We start from the raw sequence: 19,918 nt of genomic DNA on the forward strand, positions 1-19,918 counted from the left end.
CACTAAATTTCCTGCAGCTGGAAGACTAATTTTATCATTTGATTGCGCAGCTCCGACATCTCCTTTGGTGCACCAGGGAGGTGGTGCGGATGACCTGACTCACCATCTGCATATGGTTAGGGGTGGCCAGGGCTCGCCGCCACTGCCGCCGCCTCCAATGCCTGATTCGCAGCAGCTGCCCCCTTCGTACGGCTACGGATGCAGCTCGATGGGATTTGTGCCTGCGAAGACGCGGGACTGCCCGGATGGGTGCCAAAGAATTACAAGGATGAAAGGTAATAAATGTATGAAAAGGCCGAACACAATTTTAGCCCAAACCCCGATTATTATCAAATCATTATTTATATTCAAAAGTATAAATGTAGCGAATTTCCTCTCATGCTATGCTATTAATTTTAATTTGAATGGTGCATTTGTATGAAAGACCGTCAACATTTCCCTCTCCTGTTTCTTAAATTTATATTTTCTCTGCACGTTTGCAAGCAATATTTATAATAAAATCGTAAGAACATAAGCATCAAAATGATAAATATTCCACAATTTATTAACAGAAAAAGTAATATGCAAATTAGTAGTAGTATATATTTAGAACTTGTTAGATTTATTTATTTGAGATGTGCCGAACAAGGAGCGATGGCTCTTTCCCATAGAGCGATGGCTCTTTCCGTAGGAGCCACGGCTCTTTCCCCAGGAGCCACGGCTCTTTCCGTAAGAGCCACGGCTCTTTCCCCAGGAGCCACGGCTCATACCCCAGGAGCCCCGGCTCCTCAGGAGCGCCGGCTCCCGAGGAGCCACGGCTCTTTCCCCAGGAGCCACGGCTCTTTCCGTAAGAGCCACGGCTCTTTCCCCAGGAGCCACGGCTCTTTCCCCAGGAGCCACGGCTCTTTCCCCAGGAGCCACGGCTCTTTCCGTAAGAGCCACGGCTCATTCCCCAGGAGCGCCGGCTCCTCAGGAGCCCCGGCTCCTCAGGAGCGCCGGCTCCTCAGGAGCGCTGGCTCCTCAGGAGCGCCGGCTCCTCAGGAGCCCCGGCTCCTCAGGAGCGCCGGCTCCTCAGGAGCGCTGGCTCCTCAGGAGCGCCGGCTCCTCAGGAGCGCCGGCTCCTCAGGAGCCCCGGCTCCTCAGGAGCGCCGGCTCCTCAGGAGCGCCGGCTCCTCAGGAGCGCCGGCTCCTCAGGAGCGCCGGCTCCTCAGGAGCGCCGGCTCCTCAGGAGCGCCGGCTCCCCAGGAGCGCCGGCTCCTCAGGAGCGCCGGCTCCTCAGGAGCGCCGGCTCCTCAGGAGCCCCGGCTCCTCAGGAGCGCCGGCTCCTCAGGAGCGCCGGCTCCTCAGGAGCGCCGGCTCCCCAGGAGCGCCGGCTCCTCAGGAGCGCCGGCTCCTCAGGAGCGCCGGCTCCTCAGGAGCCCCGGCTCCTCAGGAGCCCCGGCTCCCGAGGAGCCACGGCTCTTTCTCCAGGAGCCTCTGCTCTTTCCGTAGGAGCCACGGCTCTTTCCCCAGGAGCCACGGCAATAAGCAATTGCTAAGTTTGCTAATTTCGCTAAATTAGCAACGTAAGCAAAATAAGCGATTGCTAAATTTGCTAATATTGCTAGTTTAGCAACGTAAGCGAAATAAGCAATTGCTAAATTTGCTAATTTGGCTAAATTAGCAACATAAGCAAAATAAGCGATTGCTAAATTTGCTAATTTTTTCTAGTTTAGCAACTAAGCGACCATGGTCTTAAACGACCTTGATGGCGACCTCGGACGGTTTCGAACGGTCTCAGGATGTCCAACAGCCTCGAACGGTCTCGAGCGACCTCGGACTGTCCCAAGTATTATTAATGGTTATGATAAGAAAACGGAATAAATAATTTAATTAGACGAAAACTATTTGTATTTGCGAATGCATTAACTATATTTTTAATTCAAATTGAATTCCACCTTCCTTTTAAATTCTTGTTAAATATAATAATCTGTTCTAAAAAAAAACTTGATGACCCTGAATAATTTTTGTGGCCTTATTTAAAGAGTGATTAAAGTTTAATTTTTTGTCAGAAAATTATAATAAATTTCATTTTCAATGCATGCAGTTATTTATGTAACGTTACATTAAAAAATTTTCAATTTGATTGGAAAATTTATGTTAAATAAGCGGAGCAACTTAAATCACTATAAATAAGGCCACAAAAAATTATTCGGGGTCAGCAAGTGTTTTTTAGAGGATTATTATATTTATCAAAAATTAATAATAAAGGTGGAATTCAATTTGAGTTAAAAATATAGATTATGCATTCACAAATGAATAATATATATTTTTCGTATAATTAAATTATTTAAATTATTTTTTCCGTTTTTTGATCATAAACATAAATAATACTTGAGACAATCCGAGGTCGTTCAAGACCGTCCGAGGTAGTTCGAGACTGAGGGGCAACCGTTGCTCCTAAATAATTGCCATGTAAAAATATGAGGTCGTTCGAGATCGTCCGAGGTCGTTCGAGACCATGGTCTCCAGCGAACTCAAGTACATCCTCCGACGGTCTCGTTTTTGATCAAGGGAAATATCATTTTGTATGTTCTTTCAATAGCCCTCAAAGAGGTCAATATATTTATGAACAAGGGCAAATTGATTTTCATTATTTTTAAGACAAACTTTTTTAAGCTTGCAGCTATAGCCATCAGTGAAAAATAAATAACAGCTAACTTTGTCGAGCAGGCGCGGAGCGCCGCGAAATAATAAAAGGTTAATTCGTTGCGTTAAATAAGAAGACAAAATTCAAAGTAACTATGCACAATAGGATTAAAATGAAGTATTCTATTGGGCATACTTATGGCCCTTAATTGTGAGTAAAATAAATCCCAAAGGAAAATTAATTAACTAATTCCATCGAATAATCCGATTATTAGAGAATTAATTAAAGAGGCGCAGTTCAGTTGTATATTAAAATAATTTTAATAATTCTTTTAACAACACAACTCTCAAATAAACTAGCATATCTTGGCCAGTAACTGCAACAACAGAGTATTTATTATAAAAGAAAAGCTTTATTTTAATTTCAAAGGCTCATATGTTGACTTTTTTCTAATAAAATGGTTTCTATAAAGCTTAAACTATTATATTTTTAAATTATAAACGTAACGTAGCTTCAGCACTCTCGCTCCACGCTTTGAAGAGAAGTGAGGGGGGAAAATGTGACGAACAGTAAATGAGACATCATTTGAATTGAATTAAAATCTAATTCAACATTTTTGGTACGATAAAAACATTTTTATATGAATATTGTTGACTTTTACTCGTTAAAATTTAATTATATAAATCATATTAAGGACACCGTGTTATGGCAATCCCCGTCCCATGGTCCCATGCAAGTAATTATAATTAATATTATTTTCATTTTAAAATTAGACTCAATATTACTTTAATATTGTTTTGCCATAATTTACTTTTTAAAATAAACAATTGCTAAATTTGCTAATTTCGCTAGTTTAGCAACCTAAGAGAAATAAGCAATTGCTAAATTTGCTAATTTTGCTAAATTAGCAACGTAAGCAAAATAAGCGATTGCTAAATTTGCTTGTTTTGCTAGTTTAGCAACCCAAGCGACCATGGTCTCAAACGACCTCGAAGGCGACCTCGGACGGTCTCGAACGGTCTTGGGATATCCAACGGCCTCGAATGGTCTCAAGCGGTCTCGGAACGACCTCGGACGGTCTCGAGCGACCTCGGACTGTCCCAAGTATTATTAATGGTTGTGATAAGAAAACGGAATAAATAATTTAATTAGACGAAAACTATTTGTATTTGCGAATGCATTAACTATATTTTTAATTCAAATTGAATTCCACCTTTCTTTTTAATTCTTGTTAAATAAAATAATCTGTTCTAAAAAAAAAACTTGATGACCCTGAATAATTTTTTGTGGCCTTACTTATTGAGTGATTAAAGTTTAATTTTTTGTGAGAAAATAATAATAAATTTCATTTTCAATGCATGCAGGTATTTATGTAACGTAATTTCCTACATTAAAAAATTTTCAATTTGATTAGAAAATTAATGTTAAATAAGCAGAGCAACTTAAATCACTATAAATAAGGCCACAAAAAATTATTCGGGGTCAGCAAGTGTTTTTTAGAAGATTATTATATTTAAAACAAATTAAAAATAAAGGTGGAATTCAATTTGGGTTAAAAATATAGATTATGCATTCACAAATGAATAATATACATTTTTCGTATAATTTAATTATTTTTTCCGTTTTTCGATCATAAACATAAATATACTTGAGACAGTCCGAGGTCGTTCAAGACCGTCCGAGGTAGTCTGAGACTGAGGGGCAACCGTTGCTCCTAAATAATTGCAATGTAAAAATATGAGGTCGTTCGAGACCATGGCAAACAATATTTTTATAGAATATAAGTCGTTACTTTAATTTTTTAGTGTTTTCATCAAATAATCATATTTTTCTCAAAAATTCCTAATGGTTCAATTTCTTTCTCTTTACATATGCATATTTTTTTTATTTTAATATTGACAATTGGGTTTAAAAAATATTTTTACGAATTTAATTTTATAATAATTTTGGTAAGGAGGTAGATTAAATTAAAAATATTTTAATTTAACTTATACAGTTTTAAACTTCCAGAACTAATTTTTATTATTTATTTTTTCAACACTAATTTTATCTTCGATCACTATACAGCAATACTTCCCAATTTTTCGGAGCAGAGCTTGCAAATAAATTTTTTTAAATGTGCTAAAGAAACTGTGAAAATTGCTAATTTTTCCCTTATTTTTGTAGACGGTGATGAAAAAGTGGCACACGACGAGAAATAGGAGTGCTCACGGCCAGCAAGACAACAAACCGCCAGTTCAAGATAATCCGCAACATGGGCACCCTGAGCAAGGGTTCGCGCGAGAACAGGACGCCCCCGGCGGTGGCGCCGCCCCAGGTGCCCAGCCACTACGCCCCAAACTTCCCCATGGGCCACCCGAGACGCAGCATCGAGCAAAACAGGGGCGTTGTCGGCCTCGGCCCTGGCTACAGCACCCGGCCCATGCAGCCCACCAGCCAGCTGCTCACCCACACGGCCTGCCGCACCCCCACCACACCTCGCACCACCAGCAAAATCCAAATCCGGCCCTCATGTATGTCGGCCCCAGGACCCCCTCAGGTGAGGAATTGGTTTTTAATCTTTAATCTCTACTATATAAAATTTTCGTCAAAAAAAGTTGGTGAGAAAGTCCTTTTCTAACCTTAGTAAGGTTTTTTCTCAATAGCAATTAAAATTTTCCTGACTTGATTAAATTCTAAAATTTCATAAAAAATACTTTGACTTTAAAATTATGTCAAGATAATTGCAACAAATAAGATTTTTAAATAAAGTTATAATCAACATTATTTATTTTAATTTCTGATGTTGAAAACAAATGATCTTTAGTTTAATGTTATTTCATATGAATTGACCAACACATCATAAGTCACTCGAGTTGGTGTTCAATGAAGTGTCTGTAATTTTTTTATATTTATTTATTTATATTTTAATATTTTGAACCAACATCATCAAACCATTATTAATCTTGTTACTATTTTTTTTTTATCCAGATCGGTATGGTGCATCCAATCAACTACGGGAACCAGTCTCACAACCAAAACCACCCGCAAACGCCGCCTCCCGCCTCCACCTCCGCTCCCAACATCAGGAGGTCCGCTGCCCAGCACATTATTCCCGCTCGACACTCTCACATGAGCATGCCTCGTCAGTTTTTTTTACTAAATTTCCTGCAGCTGGAAGACTAATTTTATCATTTGATTGCGCAGCTCCGACATCTCCTTTGGTGCACCAGGGAGGTGGTGCGGATGACCTGACTCACCATCTGCATATGGTGAGGGGTGGCCAGGGCTCGCCGCCACTGCCGCCGCCTCCAATGCCTGATTCGCAGCAGCTGCCCCCTTCGTACGGCTACGGATGCAGCTCGATGGGATTTGTGCCTGCGAAGACGCGGGACTGCCCGGATGGGTGCCAAAGAATTACAAGGATGAAAGGTAATAAATGTATGAAAAGGCCGAACACAATTTTAGCCCAAACCCCGATTATTATCAAATCATTATTTATATTCAAAAGTATAAATGTAGCGAATTTCCTCTCATGCTATGCTATTAATTTTAATTTGAATGGTGCATTTGTATGAAAGACCGTCAACATTTCCCTCTCCTGTTTCTTAAATTTATATTTTCTCTGCACGTTTGCAAGCAATATTTATAATAAAATCGTAAGAACATAAGCATCAAAATGATAAATATTCCACAATTTATTAACAGAAAAAGTAATATGCAAATTAGTAGTAGTATATATTTAGAACTTGTTAGATTTATTTATTTGAGATGTGCCGAACAAGGAGCGATGGCTCTTTCCCATAGAGCGATGGCTCTTTCCGTAGGAGCCACGGCTCTTTCCCCAGGAGCCACGGCTCTTTCCGTAAGAGCCACGGCTCTTTCCCCAGGAGCCACGGCTCTTTCCCCAGGAGCCACGGCTCATTCCCCAGGAGCGCCGGCTCCTCAGGAGCCCCGGCTCCTCAGGAGCGCCGGCTCCTCAGGAGCGCCGGCTCCTCAGGAGCGCCGGCTCCTCAGGAGCGCCGGCTCTTCAGGAGCCCCGGCTCCTCAGGAGCGCCGGCTCCTCAGGAGCGCCGGCACCTCAGGAGCGCCGGCTCCTCAGGAGCCCCGGCTCCTCAGGAGCGCCGGCTCCTCAGGAGCGCCGGCTCCCCAGGAGCCACGGCTCTTTCCCCAGGAGCCACGGCTCTTTCCCCAGGAGCCACGGCTCTTTCCGTAAGAGCCACGGCTCTTTCCCCAGGAGCGCCGGCTCCTCAGGAGCCCCGGCTCCTCAGGAGCGCCGGCTCCCGAGGAGCCACGGCTCTTTCCCCAGGAGCCACGGCTCTTTCCCCAGGAGCCACGGCTCTTTCCCCAGGAGCCACGGCTCATTCCCCAGGAGCGCCGGCTCCTCAGGAGCGCCGGCTCCCGAGGAGCCACGGCTCTTTCCCCAGGAGCCACGGCTCTTTCCCCAGGAGCCATGGCAATAAGCAATTGCTAAGTTTGCTAATTTCGCTAAGTTTGCTAATTTTGCTAAATTAGCAACGTAAGCAAAATAAGCAATTGCTAAATTGTCTAATTTTGCTAAATTAGCAACGTAAGCAAAATAAGCGATTGCTAAATTTGCTAATTTTGCTAGTTTAGCAACGTAAGCGAAATAAGAGAGCGATGGATCTTTCCCATAGAGCGACAGGAAAAGCCGTCCCTGCAAGAAATGAAATCAGTTGATCGAGTGTTTATCAATTTTTCTTCGTTAAGATGGAAGCCATCCAATTTTTTTATTTTTTTGCATTTCAATAAGATTTTTGACAGTTATAATAATTATTAAAATTAAACTAACAAAAATTTTTTTTTAAAAAAAAGACGATTAATGTTGGAAATATTTTTATAAAAAGTTTGACATATATTTATTTTATGATTTCATCAAATGATAATTTTATCTTTGTTTGAAGAAGTTGACACTCGAGGAGATGATCATGGAAATGAAGAGATCGGGCTTTTCCTCGTTGCAGAAAAATTGTTTTTATTCAAAAACAAATGGCTCTACCAGTTTCGGTCACGGTCTGCGACCCTATTTCATGAGCAAACGCGCTGCTCGCTGACTAATTAGTCAGCGAAACTGGTTAGAGCCATTTGTTTTTGAATAAAAACAATTTTTCTGCAACGAGGAAAAGCCCGATCTCTTCATTTCGATAATTTTATCTCCAAAATTATTTGAAGTAAAATCCTTTTACCAAATATTTTTTTAACAAGAAGATTATTGGCAATATTTTTATAAAATATAAGTCGTTACTTTAATTTTTTAACTAAGTGTTTTCATCAAATATTCATATTTTTCTAAAACATTCCTAAAGGTTCAATTTCTTTCTCTTTACATAATGCATATTTTTTTATTTTAATATTGACAATTGGGTTTAAAAATATTTTTACAAATTTAATTTTATAATAATTTTGGTAAGGAGGTAGATTAAATTAAAAATATTTTAATTTAACTTATACAGTTTTAAACTTCCAGAACTAATTTTTATTTTTTATTTTTTCAACACTAATTTTATCTTCACTTAAGTATTGCTCAGCAATACTTCCCAATTATTTGGAGCAGAGCTTGCAAATAAATTATTTTAAATGCGATAAAGAAACTGTGAAAATTGCTAATTTATCCCTCATTTTTGTAGACGGAGATGATTCACAAAGAAAAATGGCACACGATGAGAAATAGGAGTGCTCACGGCCAGCAAGACAACAAACCGCCAGTTCAAGATAATCGCCCCGGCCAATCCTGAGAAGCCGATCAAGTATGTCTGTCGGCCCATCGACTACAACGTCCTGGACAACCTGGGCCACGGGGTTCACTCGCCCGCAATGTCGCACAGTCAACAGGCGACGGCGATCGCTCAGGGTGGCACCCCTCGCTCGAAATGCGGCTCCAGCCAGGGCGCCATCGTCACCTCGGCCATCCAGGGCCAGACCGTCGGCCCACCGCCCACCACCTAGCCGCTGACGCCTCCTCAGGCCATCCGCAACATGGGCACCCTGAGCAAGGGTTCGCGCGAGTACAGGACGCCCCCGGCGGTGGCGCCGCCCCAGGTGCCCAGCCACTACGCCCCAAACTTCCCCATGGGCCACCCGAGACGGAGCATCGAGCAAAACAGGGGCGTTGTCGGCCTCGGCCCTGGCTACAGCACCCTGCCCATGCAGCCCACCAGCCAGCTGCTCACCCACACCCTGCCGCTCCCCCACCACACCTCGCACCACCAGCAAAATCCAAATCCCTCATGTTCCCAGCAAGGACATTTCCAGGGCAGCCAGCAGGCCTACCCAGAGAACACCGCTCCCATTTGTTGATTTTTAAGTGACTTTAAACGAACAATTTCGAGTCATTGAATTTCCAACCATTCTGCCAGAATTGTTTAAAATAAAATAACGCCCGTGTGTAAGCTGACCCAATTTGTGTAAACAAAATACCCCAAACAATATAAATTATTAAACAAATATCAATAGAAATAATTTAAACAATCTAAATCATTAAACAATTAAAAAATCAGTCAGTATAATCTTATGACCCCTGACTTGTAATCTTCTAATGTTTGGTTTACAATAAACCAAATTTGTAATACCAGCTTGGCAGAGCATCTTTCTCCAGATTTTTTTTCCAGCTGGAGAAGCTTTTCCTACGAGATTTTTTCCGTGGATGCTTGTCCGGCTGGGGTAGCCTTTTTCCGGAAAAGCTTTTCCTGGAAGCATCTTCATTACAGAGATGCTTTTTTGCTTTTCCAGCTGGGAAGCTTTTTCCTGGATAAGTTTTCCGTACTTGAGAAGCTTTCTAAGGAGCTTTTTTCCGACTGGGGAATCTTTTTCCGGAGAAGCGTTTCCCACTGAAGAAGCTTTTCCTCACGGAGAAGCTTTTCCTAGAAGTATCTTTTTCCGGTTAAGTTTTTCCAGCTGGAGAAGCTTTTTCCTACCGAGATTCAACGGGGACGATTTACTAGTTGCAAATTGTGTTTATTGATATACCACAAAGGCAATTGCTGCGCCCATAACGGGATTCATCATTTATACAATCAAAATTATACAAATTCAATGCAATTGAGAGAAAAGATGAGAATTTTACAAACAAAATTTTACTAACTGGGATTTTTTCCATAGATGTTTTTCACACTGGATCAATATGCTTTTTCTACAATTTTTTTCTGGACAAGCTTTTCCAGCTGGGAACCTTTCTCCGGAGAACATTTTTTTTTCTTCCAATATTGAGCCTATTAAAATTTCAAATAGCAGGCCCAAAATTAATCCTGCAATTTGAATAGTAGGCCCAATATTGAGCCTCCATTTTATAATAGTAGGCCCAATATTTCCAATATTGAGCCGTTGCATGCTTATTTCGCTTATGTGCGTGGCCGTCTGTCGGCCCTACCCAATTTTGTCAGTGCGCCCTTCAAGGCATTTCATTCATTTGAAGCGACAAAGTTCGTCGCGACTTTGGCGCTTTTTTGGCTCAAAATTCAGCGCAGCGCGATGGCCGCCAATGGCCGCCCTTTGAATCAGCTGTTGGCCGTCAATTCAATTCTCGCCACGCCGTCTTGTTGTGTGTTTATTATTTTTTACATTTCTTTGTCCAAATCATTCCGTACGCGTAAAATTAGAATATCTTTTGAGATAAACCCGAAGGCGTCTGATTGTTAACTGAGATGCCGAAAAAGAAGACTGGACAGCGCAAGAAGGCGGAGAAGCAGAAATTAAGGCAAAAAGAAATTCGCTCTTCCAAAGATTCGAGGTCTGTGGCCGAGTTTGCCTGCAATCAGGCTATGGAATGCGACCACTGTGGAAGGTAAATAAAAATTAAGACAAATTATTATTACTGATTCTCGAGCTATCTCTTGCACCAATAAAGCAGAGGTAAAATCCATAATTTACATAAATCCGAAATAATTTCAGAAAACAAAAGAATCGCGCCTTCTGCTATTTCTGCCAAAGTCTGCAGCGTCTTCCAGTTTGCGGCCACTGCGGAAAAGTGAAGTGCATGTTGAAAACTGGAGATTGTGTCGTCAAACACGCTGGAGTGTTTACCACAGGTCTGGGCATGGTGGTTAGTATTTAGTAATAAAAATTGCGCACAAAGATTAATAATTGTTTTAAAGGGTGCAATTTGCGACCACTGCGAGGCTTGGATTTGCCATGGACGGAAATGCCTGCAAGTGCATGGCTGCGAGTGTCCTTTGATCGACGCCGTTTGCAACGAGTGCGAGCGAGGCGTGTGGGCCCACGGAGGCAGGGTTTACCGATGCTCTTTCTGCGACAACTTTCTCTGCGAGGATGACCAATTTGAGCACCAAGCCTCTTGCCAGGTACAACAGAGCCTTCAGAATTAAATAAGCAAAATAGTAAAAAAAATATTTACTTAAGGTCTTGGAAGCTGAGAGCTACAAGTGCCAGTCGTGCAATCGACTCGGGCAATACTCTTGTTTGCGTTGCAAGGTTTGTTTCTGCGATGACCATGTCAAACGCAAAGGATTTAAGTACGAAAGAGGCAAAGCAGTTCCTTGTCCGAAGTGCAACTACGACACCCAAGAGACAAAGGACCTCAGCATGAGCAGTGAGTTGTCTAATCTTAAGATAAGTTTGCAAAATCCAGTCTATAATTTTCTTTTTCAACTAGCCCGGTCGCACAAGTTTGGCAGACAAGGTGGTGCCAGGGATGATGATGACGATGATTACGAAGGTGGTGGCGCCTATTACTCAGGCTATTCTGCTCCCAAATACGATGATGATGATGACGAAGAGGGTGGTAAGGATCAGCCCTTTTTCATTAAAAAAATCTTACTATCGAATTTGCTGCAGATTCTGATTACAACCCCGATGGAAGTGACAGTGATGAGGAGACTGAAGAATCTGAGGAGGGTGGAAATTAAAACTCGCAGGTAGTGCTTTCCTGTTGTACAAGTTCTGGTTAATAATCAAATTGTTACAAATTCAAAGGCACTTTTGTTTGAATCGTAAGATTATCGACGGTTAAATTATTTTCAGCTTCTCCGTCAGCAGGTGCTTTCTCGTCATCATCGGTCTTATTACCTCCTTTCTTTTTCTTCGATTTGGACCTGGAGCGCTTTCGACCCCCTTTCCCTTTTTTCTTGCCTTTCTTCTTTTTAGGCCGCCTCTCATTTGGAGCTGACCCTTCTCTTTTACCTTCGTAAAGGTCAACTTCAACCTGATAGATTTTTTTATTGATTTTGCAAGACAATTAATTATAAATCTTTTACCCTAGCAAAGCTATCGTAGGTAAATTCTTTACAACTTGCTCCGCTACAGAATTCAACGCAGCACTCGGTGCAAGTTTGAGCTCTTGTTTCAAGAATTCCAGCTCGGTTCTTGGACTTCTTTACCCCACTGCTGCTTGGGCCAGCTTTTGTGTCCTGTTGGGCTCTTAGAATATCTAATTTTCCCAACTCGACTAGTCTAAGGTAACATTTTTTCAAAGTGAAACTTTCATTATTACAAAAAAAAACCTTGAGAAAAGTTCCTCGTCCATTTTTGACTTGGGCCGGATAGTCGTCAACATTTTCCAGTTTATTTCCACCTGGCAAAGATCGTCCAGTCTAACGCCCTGCATGCATGGAGGCACAGGGTTGCAATAGCTGCAGTGGATATTCTTATATACAGGTTGATTTTAAAATTTTATGACAAGTTACTTAAATTCTTGTGACGGCTTCGCACTTTTTGATTTTGGAGCTTTGAAAGTAAAGTCTTTGTCTCTTATCCTTAACTCCTCAGGTTTTACCTGCAAATTTTTAGTTTTTATAAAATGGCATTAAGATTTTATGTAAAAAATCTATAATTATTTTAAATTGCAAACAATCCAACCTTTTCGGGTCGAATTTTGTATTCTGGAACCCGAGCAAGCAACTGTTCCAGCTCTTCCCTTGAAGAAACTACGCTCTGACTCAAATCTAAAATTGGTGGTGGTTCCTTCTTCTTGTCTATCAAGTCATCTAACGCTAAAGCTGCCATCTTTCATCCCTATAAAATTAAAAAAATTTAATTGTGTCTGCAGCTCCAATGGTATCAATTAGCCAATGATGGAAGATGGTTGTGATGTGTATGTAAGATAAAGAGCCATTTTTGTGCATTTTAAAAGACATGCCAAAAAGTAAAATTTCCAAAGGGAATCGTCATTTATTATTAAAACTTTTAAATTTTTTTAAACATTGCAAAATATTGGTCGTGAGTTTAGAAGATTTGTTCAGTATTTAAATTTCGTTCATTCGGCTTCATCGGTTAGCGCTTGCCACTCGCTATGCTTATTCTGCAAGTTCTAGAAAAGAATTAAGTCAATTTTAATGTTAAAAATATTGCTCTTTTCCAGTATTACCCTTCTAATTGTGGAGAGTTGTGAGAGCAAATCTGAAGAATCGCTAGGCAAGTTGATCAAGTTTTGTTTTATTTCTGGAAGGGCCACTTTGTCATCTTCGTCCCTCTGTAAAGGAAGTGACTTGAGCACTGGCGGTGCAGACCTGAGGACTTTGATTTCGTGATTCAAAGGTGGTAGAACCTGTTCTTGGAGTTGTCTGAGCACAGCAGGCACTGGTGGTGAAGGCGGACAGGCGACAGGAGTTGGCCGGGGACTTGGTGATTTTTGTCTCTCTTCTGGCGCCGGTTTAGTCTTAAAAAATTTTCGTCAGTTTTTTTATTTGTATTTTATTCTTGGCTCATTTTTATTTACCTTTGTTTGCAGAGTAGGCACAGGAGGTGAGTTTGCAGTGATTCTTCTTGCTGGTGCGCGTTTTGGCTGATGAGGGGGTGCATCGTTGATGTCGACATGCCAAGAGAGAGGGGCAGGGACTTTGACATTATTTCTCTCTTGCCACATTTCCCTTCTGGGCCTGCGACCTTCGTAGTACGCCGAGTCATCCTCGCTTGACCTCTGAAGATTATTGCTGTTTTTATTTTTGCCCAAGGACTGAGCTCTTTTTCTTCTATCCAGCTGGGGTGGTGACGATGACCTTTTTCATAATAATTTATTTTCAATGCGCGTTCAGCAGGAATATTTAAATTTTCCTCACCTTGGATACTTATCGGATTCATCAGTGCTGTCTGTGGTCACCTTTGACCTTGAATTTAAACTGCTGCACCTTATCCTGTAGATGTCCTTGTCACTCTGCTTCATGTACTTTTTATCTGTTCTATTTGCGCCCCAAATTGGACGCGGTTGATTTGAAAGCATTAACTGCTGCTGGGGTTGCTTTTTGTTATGGCGGGTAAATACCTGCTTTGATAGCGAGTTGACCAAACAAAAGTTAAATTATTGAAGCTGATGATGGAAAATGCGTGTACGTACTTGCGAGATGTCAGTCTGGGTCGCAACATCACGACCTGATCGGCTCATTAGAATGCGCCGCTCTAATTCTGGAGCAAGCAAAACGGCAACTTCCTTGCCAAGCAAAATCATCTCATCGTCGCCTCCTTCTATTTTTACTGTTATTTATTTATTTTTTTTATTAAAGAATAAAAAACACATTGGATTATTTTCAGGCTTACTTGGAATATTGATAGGTTTGGCTCCATAATCTTGGTGCACTCTTTTGTATTCTTCGTTGATGGAAAAATTCTGAACTGCAGTGTTGCTTTCCTCAGCTGGGTGGTGCAAGGTCAAGATTTCCGGCTCGTGACTAGGAACTGTTAAATTTTTATTAGAAAAATATGGAATGATTTAATTTCTATATTAATAAAAGACTGACATATTTGGCTTCTCCTTTGCAACTGCGCGTAAGCTTTTTTGTGAAAGGAATTGGTAAAATTTAAATTTGTTTGGAAAGATAAATTTAAAAAAAATTAATTACTTTCAGTCTCTCGGCGCTGCCTGTTCCTTGACCGTGGAGATGCTTCCTTCTTATTCCAGCCCTTGCTTTGTTTAGTGCTTCTTCCAGGATGCTGCTGCTTTTCGTGCTCTTTATTTTCCTCCTCGCCCTTCTTTAAAAAATTATTTAAATTAACATATTTTTTGTAATGATGACCTTCCCAACCTTTTTCTCTCTGTTCCTCTCTTGTCGGTACCTCTCCTCAATTATTGCATTTTCCTTTCTAATCCTTTCTTCTTCTACTTTTTCTTCAAGAATTCTCTTCTCTCGCTCTTCTTTCCTTTGCCGATCGCGTTCTTCGAGCTAAATCATTTATAAAAATTTTGCAAATCATCTAAATATGGTAAATTATTGCACCTGTTGTCTGATGCATTGTTGGTTCTCAAGAGCTTTTTTCCTTTTTAACTCTCTCTCCTCCATTTCACTCGCGTCGATGTAAACCTTGCGGCTGTGGATTACGTTTTCCACGTCCCCTGCATTGTGGCCCAGACTTTTCTCGAGCCACGCTGGGCTGGATCGCTGAGGCTCGGGTAGTCGCGAGGGTGACGTCGACGGTTCCCACAAGTGGCCGACGGCAACACCCCTGTCGCCCCACTTCAAACGGCCCTCGTCACCTCCACCGTTGACTCTAATTGAACGGCCATCGTGATTAGCAGGACTCCTTCCAGAAAAGGAAATAATAGGTTTAAATTTTTTTACAATTTTTTTTTTTTTAGAAACAAACCTGCTCATTCTGCTGGCCGGTGTGTGAGAGTATGACATGTCACTGGGGTAGTTACTATCAAAGTACTCCTGTCAAGTTAAATTTAGCTTAATATTTATTTAAAATAAATTTTAAATACCTTCTCTTTATTGTTATAAGTGATGATAGGAATGGTTTTGTCTACTCCATTTTCTGGCTGCAGTTGCAGTGAATAAGCATCTTGGTAACTGCTAGTTTTCGGAGACTCGGCTTGGCCCCATGGTGATAAAAGGCCCTGCATTTCAACTTTTGCAAAAAAAAATGTTAAAAAATTTGACGAACTAATTTTTCGGGTTAATTAATTTTTACCTTTCTCTTTCGCCCATTGTTGTTTTTTGAGCTCAATCAAGCTTGGCCTGCCGCTCATTACACCTGTGCCAAAGTATCCGGAATCTCTGCTCGACTCATGATCACTCGAGTCCTTTGTGGGCTCCTCGTGCACCGCCGACTGACATTCTTTCACATACTGTTCGTCCTCGGACCACGCTTGTTTGTTCTGCTGCTGATCGTTGACTGCAAGGGTTTTTTGCAAATAAATGTAAATTAATTCAGCTGGTCTCGAGTGACTCGATATAAATATGGAAATGTGCGCTTGGACAACTGAGCCTGCGATTGATCGATAATTCAAATTTTTGTTTTTTCCACCAAGCTCAGTTGCCTTAGTGACCGCAAAACATGCAATGCAATCGATATAAAGGCACCGTATCGCCGTTTACCATCTCATTACGATCCGCCTAGGTTTGTATATGCCTACAGTATTTTTCTATAACTATATCGCGCCCACTTTCATGTTACACATCACAGATAAAGAGCCATTTTTTATCATATCAAAAAATACCGCGCACCCGCCGCTTTAGTAAAAAAATAACTTCTATGAAACGCATGCATTTTGAGTTGGAAAATTTATTACCGTGGTGTAGGATGTCCATCAGATCGTCCAGTTGCTGGTTGCTGAGCACCACAGAGGCGTTTATTTTTGCCTCGTCGTCCTCTTCCTCGTGATGGACAGACGAGGCTGAAGTAGAAGCAGGCCTGTTACTTGAGAAGAATTCGCTAGACGGCTTGGATTGCGCTTTGCTCGAAGACAGAGGGCGATTTTGTTGAACGGGCTCGTCGATGATGTACGACACCCGTTTGCCGTCCAACGTGCCAACCACAAATCTGCATCTTCCACTTATCGACATTTTATCTTATCCTAAAAAATGCGATTTATTCAACCTTAAAAAAATACAAATTTGTTGATTAATTAAATTATTTGATGAAATTATTATTTAAATTAAAGATAGGTATATGTGAAATTTGAGGTAAATTAAAATCAATGTTCCATTTTTTTAACCACAAAATATTAATTGTTTGCAAAAAACCATGAAAAAAAAAATGTAAAATTTAGAAACCAAATAAATTTATTAACTCTATGAAAATTAATATTTAAAACAGCTTTTAGAAGCACAGAAAAAGTTTTGAAACTGAAAAATATAATAATTTGTACAAATTTATACATAATTATGCTCAAGCAAAAACTTACATATTATAATAAACCTTTTAATAAATTAGCTTGTAAACTGACAAGTGCTGAGTTCTGATCACCGAAGGCGAAATGTTGCTGTAAGTAATTCGCTGCACAGCAACTTCCAATGTCTTCCTACTCTTCCTACACTGCGGTTAACAAACTCTTTTGTTTATAAGAAAATTTGGCCTAATCAATAAAGAGCGCAAGCCAGAGGGGTCCTGGAATTCCGCTTTTGTCTTTGGCGCGCTTCTGGCCACAAATTGAAGGCTGCGCAGGCGCATTCACTTGGCCGCCGCTCACCATCGCCCCCATCCCCCATCAGAGATAAATCGCACATCTTTAATCTTCTCTGTTGTTTTGATTTTTGATCGTCCCAAAGAGGGCTCCTGCGATTTAGAATTTGACCGATAGCTCGGCGAATGTATCATCTGTCGGATCGTCTTAAGTTTTGACATTATATTCACCAAAAAGAATCAATTTTTAGAGGGAAGAGAACTTAATTCCCACCAACAGTGTATCTGTCAAGTTTTATTTTGAATCGAATAGCACCACGTGCTCGATCCGTCGATTTCTGGAAGCACAATGTCCTTTCCGTTCTTGCGAACGGTTCCTCCACCTCCGCCTCCGCAAAATATTCATCACGAGCGAAATGTCCAGCCGTTCCTCCTTCCGCCTGGACAGTTTTATGTCCCCGCCAATCCAGGTATGATTATGAAAATAATGGATCATATTTTTATATACTCTCGAGTTATGGCCGCTTTTGATGTTTTAATTTTTGAATTTTTAAACAGGCAGGGGCAGAGGAAGAGGAAGTCAAAGAGGTCGAGGTTGGAGCAGGAAACTGCCAAATTTCAACAATAATTACAGTAATTACACCCATCCAGTTGGCAGTCGCCAGGCGCCGAAAGTAAAAAAGCTAACCTGTGATACCTGCGACAGGGACTTTGCCAGCCCTGAGGAGCTCTCGGAGCACATTTCCCAACATCAAGTTTGTGGACAAGAAGGTTGCACCTTTACTGCTCACCCAAAGGTAAACGATAATTTTAATCGAAAAAAATTATTAAATATTCTTTAATTCTTCAGGTTGTTGCCAAACACATCGAAATGCAGCACACAACTGGTCTCTACGCTCGCATGAAAAAAGAGGCCGACCAGTGGATAGAGGCGAGGAAAAATCGGTACCCAACTAAAGACAATATAATTAAAAAGGTGCAAGAACAAGAGGAAAAAATTGGTTTGTATTTAATCTTATTTTAATATAATTTGATTCAATTAATATTCAATTTTTTTTACAGCTCGAGGAGAAAAACTCTTTGAACCTAAGTCGAGATTTGGATCCAGAGGCCGTGGTGGTGGCTGGCGCAAGAATGGACGTCAACAACCTTACCAAAAGCACAGCCCAAACACAATATCTCATGACCCTGTCGTGAATGAGACGCTAAAGCCGAATGTACCGGAACCGGAACTTGCTCCTTGCTCAAACAATAAGAATCTTCCGGAGATAAGTTCAGTCCAGCTTGCCCCCACGGTAGAAGATAATTAATTTTAAATATTCAAATACAATTATTAAAAACATTAGGTCCAGACTGTGATAAACCCACTTACAAGCCTCGTAGGCCAATACAAATCTGACGACAGTGATTCCGATTCACCTCCAGAGGAGGTTCCAGTAAGGTACAATAAAAATCATAAAATTTACCTTTTCCACATTGTTTATCTTGGTGAATTTACTTTTTTTAGCCGAGAATTAATTGGCCCTGCCGTGCCGACTCCACTTGTTACCGAGACTGAAAGGACTGTGAAGCAAGTTAAGGCCGAGTCAAAACCTTTGCGGCCACCAGTTGATCCCAGGGAACAGTTTATGAAAAGAAACAGACCACCAACTTTGCTTCAAAAACTCTTGGAGCCCGAAATCAGACGCGAGAGGAACATTTTGCTGCAGTGTGTGCATTACGTCGTGCAAAACAATTTCTTCAAGAAATGATACAATTTAAAATGGCTGTTCAGAATCTCACAGAATCAAACAAGCTTTTTGAGATGACAATTGATTTTAAATTTATTCGCAGTATCAACCAACCATACTCCTCTTTCTCCCTCGAAGTCGTACGTCCTCTAGTTTTTTAACCACTTCCTCCGCTTTTGTAGTATTCTAAGAATTGCACCAGGTTCATAATTGGTTATTGTAAGTGATTCAAAAAAATTACTTTGATGTAGGATTCAACGATCAGGGAAATATAATTCTCCATGTTAGGGTGTGTAGCTGAGAGTGCTCTTTCCAGCACGTAAATGTCAACAGCCTTGTCCTCCGCGCTGGCTTCACCGCCTCCAAGCCCAAAATCAATCAAGACCATCTCCCCATTTTGGTTCAGCAGGACATTGGACGTAGTCAGGTCACCATGAACCATTCCAGCTCCATGCAGCCGTCCTTAAATATTAATTTTAAAATCATACGTTCATGATTTCTATGAAACAATATGTACCTATTAAGTAGCCAAGATTGCTGGAAATTTGCTTGAGGTCGTCCTCAGGATTGCTGTCGTCTTCAAGCTCTTTGATTTTTTGCTTCAATGTACGACCATTGCCGATTTCTTCCATGACTATTGTGCACTGGACCACATCAACAAGCAAGATTTCTGGAGCAAGAATCCCTAAAAAAGGTTTACATTAATTGATTATTAAATAAATAGATGAAAATTAACTTAATAGAGGAAGTACCTTCTGTTCGACATTTGAGGTTTCTTTTCACTTCGCTCCGCAGTCTTTGTGAGGACAGCATAGAATTGAGGACGGGGTGCCTGTAGCCCTTGGGAAATCTTAGCTTTGCGATGGACGGCCTTCCATCGTAGGAACCCTTGTAAACGCGGGCCTCTGCACCCTGACGATAAAGCTCCCAGTCTTTCAGGTCAACCGGCCCTGTTTTAACGCCCATCTTCTTCAGGGCCCGCAAAGTTGCTTTCTCCGTTCCTTCTGTCATTTTTCTATGAAAAAAAATCAATGAAATTACATATTATTTAATACATGGCTAGAAATTAATGCAGTCATACAAAAGGCCACTATTTATAATTTATATTTCCATATCATATATGGTGATCAAAGTTTGTTAATCAACTTAAATTTTCACTGCTGGCTTCATGCAATGTTTGTTTTGTTTCTGTAATTCGGATTTCGGATCCCATCCCAAGTCCCATCCCACGTGTGCTGTTGGTACGCATGCGCCGTAGAGCACCCTTTCAGGAAAGGGTCGTGACCGAGCT

The 19,918-nt window shown here is 41.1% G+C and overlaps 6 protein-coding genes across 15 annotated transcripts; 3 read left to right on the forward strand and 3 right to left on the reverse strand.

Moving 5' to 3' along the window:
• The first annotated feature begins 132 nt into the window (after window positions 1–132).
• Window positions 133–9,002, forward strand: LOC132201204 (protein SCAR-like). The gene is made up of 5 exons (XM_059627185.1): window positions 133–275; window positions 4,775–5,147; window positions 5,579–5,732; window positions 5,795–6,019; window positions 8,236–9,002. Exons 2-5 carry the CDS (start codon window positions 4,863–4,865, stop codon window positions 8,277–8,279), a joined length of 708 nt encoding a protein of 235 aa, XP_059483168.1. The 5' UTR covers window positions 133–275; window positions 4,775–4,862; the 3' UTR covers window positions 8,280–9,002.
• A 1,099-nt stretch (window positions 9,003–10,101) lies between these two features.
• Window positions 10,102–14,228, forward strand: LOC132201247 (zinc finger protein 330 homolog). Of its 3 annotated transcripts, none has more exons than XM_059627259.1 (7): window positions 10,102–10,388; window positions 10,496–10,646; window positions 10,699–10,905; window positions 10,964–11,153; window positions 11,217–11,345; window positions 11,399–11,478; window positions 13,290–14,228. In XM_059627259.1, exons 1-6 carry the CDS (start codon window positions 10,249–10,251, stop codon window positions 11,467–11,469), a joined length of 888 nt encoding a protein of 295 aa, XP_059483242.1. In that variant the 5' UTR covers window positions 10,102–10,248; the 3' UTR covers window positions 11,470–11,478; window positions 13,290–14,228. The 3 variants fall into 3 exon arrangements, with proteins under 3 accessions (XP_059483242.1, XP_059483241.1, XP_059483240.1); XM_059627258.1 differs by lacking the exon at window positions 13,290–14,228 and adding an exon at window positions 11,585–12,138; XM_059627257.1 differs by lacking the exon at window positions 13,290–14,228 and having other exon boundaries at window positions 11,399–11,548.
• On the reverse strand, window positions 11,491–12,571 carry LOC132201249 (uncharacterized). Its single transcript, XM_059627260.1, has 5 exons — window positions 12,419–12,571; window positions 12,247–12,335; window positions 12,064–12,192; window positions 11,818–12,013; window positions 11,491–11,765 (listed from the first exon to the last, which is right to left on the reverse strand). The coding sequence occupies exons 1-5, from the start codon at window positions 12,563–12,565 to the stop codon at window positions 11,523–11,525; spliced, it is 804 nt and encodes a 267-aa protein (XP_059483243.1). The 5' UTR covers window positions 12,566–12,571; the 3' UTR covers window positions 11,491–11,522.
• On the reverse strand, window positions 12,670–16,898 carry LOC132201244 (pinin-like). 8 transcript variants are annotated; one of them, XM_059627254.1, is made up of 16 exons: window positions 16,680–16,898; window positions 16,065–16,349; window positions 15,464–15,667; window positions 15,255–15,400; window positions 15,137–15,204; window positions 14,770–15,073; window positions 14,578–14,715; window positions 14,395–14,524; window positions 14,293–14,325; window positions 14,093–14,230; window positions 13,893–14,029; window positions 13,618–13,823; window positions 13,278–13,557; window positions 13,107–13,217; window positions 12,927–13,031; window positions 12,670–12,869 (listed from the first exon to the last, which is right to left on the reverse strand). In XM_059627254.1, the coding sequence occupies exons 2-16, from the start codon at window positions 16,336–16,338 to the stop codon at window positions 12,816–12,818; spliced, it is 2,328 nt and encodes a 775-aa protein (XP_059483237.1). In that variant the 5' UTR covers window positions 16,339–16,349; window positions 16,680–16,898; the 3' UTR covers window positions 12,670–12,815. The 8 variants fall into 8 exon arrangements, with proteins under 8 accessions (XP_059483237.1, XP_059483232.1, XP_059483230.1 ...); XM_059627249.1 differs by having other exon boundaries at window positions 12,927–13,217; window positions 16,722–16,898; XM_059627247.1 differs by having other exon boundaries at window positions 12,927–13,217; window positions 16,694–16,898.
• A 58-nt stretch (window positions 16,899–16,956) lies between these two features.
• Window positions 16,957–18,719, forward strand: LOC132201246 (FMR1-interacting protein NUFIP1). The gene is made up of 6 exons (XM_059627256.1): window positions 16,957–17,367; window positions 17,456–17,694; window positions 17,748–17,898; window positions 17,960–18,192; window positions 18,244–18,338; window positions 18,405–18,719. The coding sequence occupies exons 1-6, from the start codon at window positions 17,247–17,249 to the stop codon at window positions 18,646–18,648; spliced, it is 1,083 nt and encodes a 360-aa protein (XP_059483239.1). The 5' UTR covers window positions 16,957–17,246; the 3' UTR covers window positions 18,649–18,719.
• On the reverse strand, window positions 18,695–19,868 carry LOC132201250 (EKC/KEOPS complex subunit TP53RK). The gene is made up of 5 exons (XM_059627261.1): window positions 19,709–19,868; window positions 19,380–19,642; window positions 19,145–19,312; window positions 18,869–19,089; window positions 18,695–18,813 (listed from the first exon to the last, which is right to left on the reverse strand). Exons 2-5 carry the CDS (start codon window positions 19,636–19,638, stop codon window positions 18,733–18,735), a joined length of 729 nt encoding a protein of 242 aa, XP_059483244.1. The 5' UTR covers window positions 19,639–19,642; window positions 19,709–19,868; the 3' UTR covers window positions 18,695–18,732.
• Window positions 19,869–19,918: the final 50 nt, after the last annotated feature.

The sequence above is a fragment of the Neocloeon triangulifer genome, unplaced genomic scaffold, assembly GCF_031216515.1.
Source record: "Neocloeon triangulifer isolate White Clay Creek 2 clone unplaced genomic scaffold, ASM3121651v1 ptg000014l, whole genome shotgun sequence".
NCBI classification, from domain to species: domain Eukaryota; kingdom Metazoa; phylum Arthropoda; class Insecta; order Ephemeroptera; family Baetidae; genus Neocloeon; species Neocloeon triangulifer.